Source organism: Arachis duranensis, chromosome 4 (genome assembly GCF_000817695.3).
Source record: "Arachis duranensis cultivar V14167 chromosome 4, aradu.V14167.gnm2.J7QH, whole genome shotgun sequence".
Lineage (NCBI taxonomy): Eukaryota > Viridiplantae > Streptophyta > Magnoliopsida > Fabales > Fabaceae > Arachis > Arachis duranensis.
In genome coordinates this window covers 77,654,739-77,665,417 of record NC_029775.3, presented here as the reverse complement: position 1 = coordinate 77,665,417, position 10,679 = coordinate 77,654,739, and the positions used below count along the sequence as shown (strand labels likewise).

The 10,679-nt window shown below is 30.1% G+C and overlaps 1 protein-coding gene across 1 annotated transcript; it reads left to right on the top strand.

Annotated features, from left to right (window-relative positions):
• Nucleotides 1-3,028: 3,028 nt before the first annotated feature.
• Nucleotides 3,029-5,395, top strand: LOC107484572 (uncharacterized protein At2g39795, mitochondrial). Its single transcript, XM_016105124.3, has 3 exons — nt 3,029-3,366; nt 4,569-4,897; nt 4,996-5,395. Exons 1-3 carry the CDS (start codon nt 3,097-3,099, stop codon nt 5,153-5,155), a joined length of 759 nt encoding a protein of 252 aa, XP_015960610.1. The 5' UTR covers nt 3,029-3,096; the 3' UTR covers nt 5,156-5,395.
• Nucleotides 5,396-10,679: the final 5,284 nt, after the last annotated feature.

The window sequence follows — 10,679 nt, the reverse complement described above, 5'->3', positions numbered from 1 at the left end:
TCAGATGCAGGACATGAGGCTCCTCGCTGAGGCATGCTGGAGACTTCCTTTTGGCGGAGATCCTTAGTCTTTTGGGTTTCTATTTTGATCATGTATACTTGTTAGATACTTATATTATCCACTGTTACGCTTGGACCGGTTATCTTCGCAAGCCGAGTCCCGAGTCTTGATATATGTATCTTGGCACTTCTTTGTATATCTCTTCACGTTGACTTACTCCTTATATGTTCGTTTACGTTATCGATCGGAGTGTTGCACTTTTTGATTTATCGGTTTTGATTTACCCATTTTTCTTCAAAGGCTCCTAGTTCTAAACATCTTTGCAATACTATATTTACTAACTTTTTTATTTTTAGAGGTCGTAACACCTCGTCACCTCTGTTTTATGACTTAAGCATAAGACTCTGTGTGGTAGAGTGTTACACTTGCTGTTACTACAAATCTACCCATTGATACAACCACTTATGATAATGACATAAATTTTGAGTCCACTTTCAGGGACAAAAGAGACGTCCTTGAGGGTCATGATGTCGATGTCGTCCCCATACCGATCACAATATCTTACCACTTCATCCAAGCCAATCGTAATGTTGTGGCTTCTGACCTTGAGGAACCCAACACCGTTGAAACCTTAAGAAGAGGACATCACATCAAGCATCCTTTTTCTCGTCTTTGTGATTATGTGGTCAACTTTGTCATGTCCATGAGCCCATTTACCGTCTCCCTTTTTTAACGTACTTCCAAGTGTGTCCTATCCTCTAGCAAATTATATGAATTACGATCATTTTTTTGCTTTCTGTCATATATCTCTTGCAACTATTAGGATTGAAATTGAACCTAAAATTTTTTATGCTGCCATGCACAATGCATGTTGGCGTGCTGCCATGACTAATGAAATTCAAGCTCTTCATGACAATCAGACTTGGTACCTTACTACTTTGCCTGCGGAAAAGAAAGTTCTTGGTTCTAAATGGATATATTACATTAAATACCACATTGATGAAAGTATAGAAAGATTCAAAGCACGTTTTAGTAGTATTGGAAAATAATCAAGTTAAGGGTTTGGATTACAATGAAACTTTTGTACCTGTGGAAAAAATGATTACTATTCGTACTGTTTTAGCACTCGCTGTTGCAAAAGACTGGGAGCTCCACCAAATGAATGTTCATAATGCTTTCTTGTATGGTAGTTTAAATGAAGATGTGTATATGAAGCTTCCTCCTTGTTTTTTGTTCACAATGCAAGGCAGGTTTGCAAACTTCACAAGTTTTTTTAGGACTTGAAACAAGCTCCACATTGTTGGTTTACCAAGCTCTCTATATCCCTGTTCTGATATGGGTTCTAATAGTTCCCCACTGATCACTCGTTATTTGTTTATCGTGATCACATTGTTGTAGTTTATGGTCTTTGTGTATGTAGATGATCTTATCATTGCCGAAAATAATTTCTTGGCAATTGCAAAGTTTAAATCTTACTTGCATCGTTGCTTTCACATAAAATACTAGAAAAATTAAAGTACTTCTTGGGATTTGAAGTTGTTCGCTCACCAACAGGCATCTTTCTTTGCCAACGAAAGTATACTTTGGACATCCTTGCTGAAACTAAATTGCTAGAATCTCGTCCCATATCTACTCTTCTTGAAGAGAATCATTGACTTGCTTTGGCTAAAGGACCATCATTATATGACTCTAGTAAATATCGTCGTCCAGTAGAATGACTTCTCTATTTATGTTTTACTCGACTCGAGCTCTCTTATAGTGTACATGTCATCTCAATTCATGCAGGAACCTTGTGAAGAGCACTAGGTGGCTGCTCTTCGAGTAGTTCGTTATTCGAAAGAAAAAACCAGGGCAAGACATTATACTTCATCGTGATATTGATCTTACTCTACATGGATGGTGTGATTCTAATTGGGCTAGTTGTCCTATTACTCGCCAATTGCTCATTGGTTAGTATGGCCTCTTTGGTAGTTCTTCCATCCCACGAAAGACCAAGAAGCAATTACGATCATCTGCTGAAGTTGAATATCGCTCCATGACTAACACTACTTATGAATTAAAGTAGCTTAAAAGTGTTCTTTATTTTTTTAGTGTCCCTCATCTTCACCTATATTTCTTTGTTGTGATAATCAAGTTGTTCTTCACATTGCTAAAAGTTCAGTTTTTCATGAATAAATCAAACATATTAAAGTTAATTGTCATTTTATTCGAACTATAATACTACAAAATATGATTTTTTTTTCCTCTTATGTTTTTACTCGTACTCAACTAGCAAATATTTTTACCAATTCTCTAGGTGTCCAACATTTTAAATTAATTCTGCACAAGTTGAGTACTCAAAACTTATATGCACTAACTTAAAGAGAATAATATAAATCAAATTATGTTTGTATAATCAAATTAAATCAGATATATATCTAATTATATTAATTAAATTTTTTTATTTTAACCATTAAGATATCAAAATATCAATTATGTATTTTTGAAAATACTTTATGATGATGTACATAAACTATAATTAAGAGATTATCATAAGATTGTTGAAAAATTTTTTGTGGATATATTTCAATGATCAATACAAAAATGGACACATTTGTCCAAACCACTTTTAGCATCGACAATAAAAAGTAAGTTTAATTACTCTATTAGTTTCTATAATTTTATGAAATTTTTAATTTAAATTTTTATATTTTTTAATTAAATTTTTACACCAAAATTTTTTTTATTGGGTTCTTATATTTTTTATTTAGATTTTTGCACTAATTTTTCTTAGTTGGATTTTTATAAAATTAAGTTAATTACTGTTAAGAGTGACTTAATTAAATAAAAAAATTTTGATACAGAGATCTAATTTAAAAAAAATAAAAACCTAATTAAAAATTTCGTAAAATTGTAGAGAACAATCGAATAATTAACCCTAGTACTTTATCTTAAAAAAAAAAAAACAAAATACTTTATCTCTAAAAAAAACACAAAACAAAACTCGTAAGAAAAGTAACGGGTATATAAATTGCAAGTCCAAGCGTGACACCCTAAAACCCTAAACCCTCTTTTACTCGTTTTGCTCCTCTACTCTGTTCAAACCCCAGCTCTCAAATGGCCATGTACACCGCGCTACGCCGTGCTTCCTCCGCCGTGATCCCCCTGGCTCTCCGCCGTACTACGGCGCCATCCTCTTCCAGAACCTTCCACAGCGTTCTCTCTGCTGGCGTCTTGCTCAGCGGACAGACAGCCACTCGTACTGTTGTAGCTCCTTCTCTTCGCGTCGCTAACAGCTTTGCGACGAAAACAAGTGCCGATGAAAACCTCGTTCAAGTCCTTGAATCTGAGATCAAATGCGCCTACGATGATAACCAATCACAGCATGTAAATTTTCTCGATTCTCGTTTGTTCCTTTGTGGTGAACAATTAAGTTATCCCCTTTTATTAATTATTAATTTTCTTCTTTGCACTGAATAGTAGGTGTTGCTTTCTTTAAAGTTAGTATCTTCAGCTTAGCCGTTGCATTTTCCCCTCTGAAGTTTTTTTTTTAATTTATTTAATCACTGCTTTTTCGTTATTGTTGATTAGTAAGAATGTTAGGTAGATGTGTATTCAAGTAGTTTATTAGCTTTGTTGCTTTTGGCCTGCGCCTCAATTTGTTTGAAAAAGAAAATGATTGTAACATGACATTGGAAAAGGCATTGGAAATGGAATCCTAGAATTGCATAGTATGCATATATCATATATCTGCTTGTTAAGAAGCTAAGGTATCACTTGTAATTTGAATGAAAGAATTGGAATAGTTTAGATTTAAGAATTTAAATTATTGTTCTGTTATTAACAACTCATGATGGTCCTTTTTACACATAATTAGGAGTTGGTTGCATTTCGTTCTGTCTCTTAATAAGCTAAGATCGTGGTTTGACAAAATTTTCAAAGCTAATATCTTTTCTCAAATTATGCTGATCTTATCCTATATTATATTTCTCAAAATATTCTGCTTCCAGTATTTAAACTGAGTGCCCCACGTTGTGGTACTGTCTTTAATTCATTTGTATGTTTGACTTGTATGTGTAGATAGGTGATGGAATTCTGCTGGTTTTAGTTACATACCAGTTACCCTATGAACTATGTTGTGACCGCATCCAAAATAACCTTATTTGTGGGTATATTAGAAATATATTGCTTATGCAACTTCAATCTCTGATATCTTATCATGTGAAAATCAGGATGAACATGGGTTGGTTGTGTTCTTTATTCGTTTTCTCAAATTTCCTCTAGTTTCTCTCTCTCTCTCTCCCCCCCAAACCCATCCTTTTTCAGTCCCATAACCTAAGTAGATTTTGACTATTCTTTCTTTCTGCTTCATTTTCTCTCTTTTTCATCCATAATTTGTATGCTATGATTAGTTTGGTGTCGTATCCGTTTTTTAATTAATACTTCCAAAATTGTTTTGTCAACATGCATTGAGGAGCTGCTATAAAGATCATTCATTGGTTCTTTCTATACAAATGAGTTGCGTTTGGTATTGCAGTCATATTGGATTATGTACTAATTTCATTGGCTCTCTTGTATACCTTTCCCAGGTTGAAATCCCGGATGATTTTCCTTTTGAAATCGAAGACAATCCTGGAGAAAGAACCATACAACTTAAGAGACAATACCAAGATGAAACTATTAAGGTTCAAGTTGACATCCCTAATGTAGCACTCGAGGGAAACGAGGAGGATGATGATGAAGGAGAGAAGAGTAGTGAATCTAGCATTCCTTTAGTTGTGAGTGTCTTCAAAGGAAATGGAGTGTGTCTCGAGTTTGGAGTGACGGCTTTCCCTGATGAGATTACCATTGATAGCTTGTCAGTGAAGAATGTCAATGAATCTGAGGACCAGCTTGCATACGAGGGACCAGAATTCACGTAAGCATTTTATTAATATTTTCTTATTTCTTATTTACCATATAATGTTCCTTTTCTCTTCCCTTCCCTTAACATATCCACCCCATTATTTCTTACAGTGATTTGGATGAAAATCTGCAAAAGGCTTTTCACAAGTATCTTGAGATCCGGGGAATCAAGCCCAGCACAACAAATTTCTTGCAGGAATACATGTTTAGTAAAGACAACAAGGAATACTTGGGGTGGCTGAAGAACCTTAAGAACTTTGTTGAGCAATGATTTTAGAAATGGGTTACTGTTTAAAGGGCAATCAAAAGGTGATAGATCCCTTTGTTAAATTTTGGTGGAACATTAGCATGTTTCTTCGTGTAACATGATGGGATGAGAAGTACTGCGGATTACTGGACTAATAATTTTGATAGACCTTATTATTGGTCACCATTGTTATTATACTTAAAATTTCACCCTTAAATGAAATAGTGTATGGGTGGTTCTCCCATTTGTTATCTTTTCCTACAATTGTTGAGTATGTCTCACCAATCAGCATTGTTTTAGTTTTGCCACATACAGTGAATCCATTCATCATGGCCTTTAATTCATTGATTGAGTAAAGTATCGTTTTTATCTCTAATGTTTGAGATAAGTTTTAAAGTTGTTCTTATGTTTAAATTGTCCTATTTAAATTTCTAATGTTTTAAAATTAGAGTAAAGACGTAACTTGATCTTTGTCTATTTTTACGAAGGACAAGATATCCCTTGTTAAAAAAAATGACACTTGTTCCTCAATTTTGTTTATTTTAGGACTGTTTGACTCTATTAAGAAATTTGTTAATAAATAGTAGCAAAAAAATTTTTGTGGGAGTTTTATTTGTAACTTGTGAGAGATTTAAATTCCTCACAATGTTCTTTTCAACAATATAATCACTTTTTTCATCTTTATTATTATTACTTCTATCTCTATTATTTCTATTGTGTAACCATATTTTATCACCGTCATTATCTCTTCTACTATCATCATCACCAATACAAATATCATCAACATTAATGTAATCTTATTTCATTTTTTATTCGATGCTATTTTTTCCTTTAAAAGGTCTTTATACTGCAATTACTTTTTCTTTTTCCTGAGGCATAATTTTCAGCAATGGTCTTTCTCCACTTAACCACCACGGATAAAGAAAGTTTTTAAAAATAAACTTATTAAACGTTTAGGACAACTTTAGAACTTACTTTAAACGTTGAGAAAAAAAACGATATTTACTCATCATTGATTTGTTCTATGCACAAGATTCATCTGCAATGACTAAAACTCAAACAACCGAGGGTATGGTTAATATTTCTTGAGAATAAGAATAAGACTGGTAAAAGTTACATACATACTTTGTAGGTGAACTTTATGTTGGGCTATGCTATGTCTTGACCAAGAATTACACTACTCTATTCTATAAAATTACAAAATATGATCTGAGGAACAAAATTACAAAAATGCCATGCTTTTTTGTTGTATTTCCAGAATAGTAGTTCATCATTTTGAATTAACATTAAACCATGACATCTTCATTTCCGAGATCAATAATGGAGGAAAACTAGTTATCGTTGCTATGGAATTCTCTAATAAAAGAATAAATAAGTGGAATTGTGGAATTATTCTTTAATTAAATTAACAAATATATAACACGATTAAATAAGCAACTGCTATGCATAATTGAAGAGAGTATTAGATAGTTGAAAATTTATGTTATTTAATTTATTTTTAATATATTTTATATTATTATTTAATTTTGATATATACCTAGTATGACTGCATTATCACAATTCACATACCAACTTTTGTTTTGTACCTTCAACATTATCTAAGTCAACTTATTGGATAAGAAGAATGCAGAAAATTATTTTTTTAATGTCTCTTGCGCATGACCGTGAATTTATATTGCAGATTGCTCAAATTACCAATTAATATCAAACAAGTTAGGCATGGAATTTATATTCCAAACCAAAAGTAGTACCTAAGAAATTTTCTTCGTCTTATATTTATGCTTAAACTCAAAATAATCTATAATAAAAAAAATTAATATGTAACATTCTGATTAATGTATCTGATAATAGAGGATCGGATATGCCAGACCCACTATTTCTATTTTTTTAAATCACAAATTTAGAGCTCGTTGATAGCAAAAGTTACAAATAAAGTTAAGAACATTCATTGAACAATAACTGAAAATAAAAAATATATAATAAAAGAGATAAATTTTGTAAAAAAAATCAAGGAAAATTACATAAAAAGATGTACTAATATATAGGATGCGCAAAAGAAAAAATTACGTAAAAAGATGTACTAATATAATCAAGGAAAATAAATACAAAAAAAAATCTGCAAGACCATATGAGTAGCAATGAAATTTTCAATATGGAAACCTCATAACAATTGCGATGTACCCTGTATCGGAACTATGCATTTCAAAACATTTCACTTATACGTTATATCTCTTAATCTTAGATGTTTCGTTCAGATAATCCCACCACATATATGAAGTTGAGCAAGAATGCACAAGAAAAGAGTTGAATCGTGCAAAAATTTATTTCTGATCTGAAATATGATTAAAAGTATAAACTTTCTAATGGTGATAGATTTTTTATATTTATGAAAATTTTGATTATTTTGACAAAAAGGATTGATTATTTTATTGTCAAAACCTTGATTATATTTGTAGTCAATTATTTTATTTTAACAATATGTAAAATAACATTTTGAAAAAAATTTAAAAGTTAGTAATTTTAATCTATATTGGCCAATATTTTTAGGCAACAGTCTAATTATCTAACAAAAATTAAATATCAATAAGAATAAACTACTAAAAATGATTTAAATACTGACATAGTTGATTATTTTTGTCAAATTTTATAATTTTTTAAAATATTTTAGTCGTTTTGAATTTTTGAAAGGGTTTAACTTTTCAATTTTGCTATACATACAAAAGTTTTTATCAACTAAATCCAATCAAATTGGTCCAAATCCAACAAAAATCACCTAAAGTTACACACAAATCGGATCAAATCCGATATAACCTATAATTCTATCCGATCCGCACTGCACTTATCGGATCGGATCGGATACGATATCCGCATTTTTTCAAGTTGGATCCAATCCGATCCGATCTGCATATCGGATCGGATATCGGGTATATCCGCATAATTTAAAAAATTTGTTTCAAGACCCTTTTTGACTCTAAACAATTTATTTGTCACCTGTTTAAGCCTATTTACTCCTAAAATATTATCAATAAAAATTCTCTTGAATAACAAAAGAAAAAAATAACACAAGATCTAAGTTTAATTATTCTAAGTTAAAGTACAAGATAAAAAATTAAAAATAAGATATTATAAAATTCATAAAAGAACACACTAAAATTCATATCACATTAAGGTTTACTTTCTTAAACTATGCTATTTATATGAGATGTGCGGATCTGCGGATCGTATCTGCGAATATCACTGCCAAATCCGCAATGCGATCATACCATAGTGTGGATCAGATCCAATGGCTCTGCGGATCGGATAATATCCGTAAAATTCGAATTAGATGCAGATATTTACCGCAGATATACGAATATTATCCGATCCATGTGTAGCTCTAAAATCACCCACACAACATGCACGTGAATCACGCACTTCTTTTTTTTTTCTTCTTCATTATGCTTCTTTTTTCGCAAGTTGTTTCCGCCTCCTCCTTCTTCTTCTATTGGTGTTACTTTTACTGTATTTTATTTTTATTTTTTTCTCTTTTTCGTTGTCACGTGTTATTGTATTTTTTGTTTGATTTTTTTTTCTTTTTCTTTGTTTTATTTCTCTCAACAGAGTGAAATAAGAACTATATGCAAAAATGAAATAAGAAAAAGATGAAAAGAAAGAAAAAGAAGAAAAAGAAGGGGGAGGAGTTTTGAATTGTGCAGAATTTATCGAAAAAATAATACTGAAATTTCTTAATAATAACATAAATTTTTTTATTTTGACACCAAAAATTTGCTACAAAAATACAGAAATATCTTCTTTAATATTGCATTTTTTCCTTCTTATTATTTTTCTTTCTTACTTCTTTTTTTAGAAGATTTGCTTCTCATATTAGACTTGAATGAATATGTCTATACTGTATTACAATTTTATTCAGTTGAATGAATATAGATTCATACTTATTGGATTGAATTCTTGTTAAAAACAAAAATAGCACTAAAATTTGTTTAAAGTGATACCAAAATTTAAATACAATGATAGAGAATATAAAAAATAAATTACATACTAAAAGATCATTGACTACATAAAATAAAATAAGATAGTATCAAAATTAATTAAAATTGACTCTAGAAGTTCAGTAACATGACACAAAAATATTAAATCTTTCTAAAAAATATTACACATTCAATGAATTGAATGCTTATCTTATATATAAAATAATACATATATTGCTAAAAGATAATACCGAAATGTCTTCATATTAACATTGAAATTTTTAACTAAATAATGTGATAGAATTAAAAATTTATTTCATGAAGACTTGAGTTGCAGATTTACCAATTTTAATAGAAAAGAGAATAAATGAGAAAATATGTAGATAAAGCAGTGAAATTAAGCAGAACAAATACAAAAATTTGAATAAGAATGAACACTATCATTTACGTATAAAAAGACGATGTTTCTGATATATAAAACAACACGTAAATTTCTGAAAAAGAATACCAAATGGCATCACTCTAACACCGAAATTTTTAACTAAATAATATAAAAGAATTAAGAAATTATTTCACGAAGACTTGAGTTGTAGATTTTCAAATTTTGATAGAAATAAAAATAAGTGAAAAAATCTATAAATAATACAACAAAATTAGCTAGAACAAGTATAAAAATTTGAAAGAGAATGAACAATGTTATTTATATATAAGAAGAAGATGATGACGATGACGATAATGATAAAGATGATGATGATAACAATGATGGATAAAAAGGCGAAGAAAAAGAAAAGAGGAGAAGAATTTAAATGAGAAAAGAAGGAGTAGGAGTAGGAGATAATAGTGGTGGTAACAATGACGATAACAAAAGAGAAAGATGAGTAAAAAGAAGGAACACTAGAGATATAAGTAAAAAGACCGCACATAGATGTAAAACATATTATAACAATTTGGTTAAACTTAGCAGTGGAGCTTTAGTTAGATAATGAGAAGTCCCAAATTCTTTTATAAAAAAATTAATAGTATTTTTCACAAAAAAAAATATTATTCGATTGATTTAAGTACATAATTTTAATATGAGTATTTAAGTTCAATCTTCACCTCTTAATTTTAAACATTAGTAACTTGATCTTTGGATTTAAGCTGAAGAAGGCTTTCACATAATAAAGGCCTTTATTGACTTATTCAAAGAAGACATCAAAATTTTTCATTCTATTTAAAAAAAAAAAATAAATCTAAAAAAATTGTGTAACAAAAAAAGATAACCAAAAAAATAAATCATAATTGAATCCTTGCCTCTCAACTCTCAAGAATAAAAGCTTCCTTGCCTCTTTCAAAAAACCAAAACTCTCTTGCCTCTGTTCAAAAAACCAAAACATGCTACCTTTGTTCAACAAGAAACAAGAAGTAAGTTTTGAATGGTGTCAATTATAAAAAAAAATTAGGTATTTTTATTTATTTAATTTAATATTATTTTATTTTTAATGTTTATTTGATTTAATTTTTTATATAATACAAAATATTAGAATATTTAGTAAATATTGATGTCATTGTATTTCTATAGATTGATAGAAGAATTTGTA

Coding starts and splice junctions, on each gene's coding strand:
- LOC107484572 (XM_016105124.3), top strand. CDS start 3,097: ATGGCCATGTACACCGCGCTACGCCGTGCTTCCTCCGCCGTGATCCCC. Junction 3,367..4,568: donor ATGATAACCAATCACAGCAT/GTAAATTTTCTC, acceptor TACCTTTCCCAG/GTTGAAATCCCGGATGATTT. Junction 4,898..4,995: donor TACGAGGGACCAGAATTCAC/GTAAGCATTTTA, acceptor TATTTCTTACAG/TGATTTGGATGAAAATCTGC.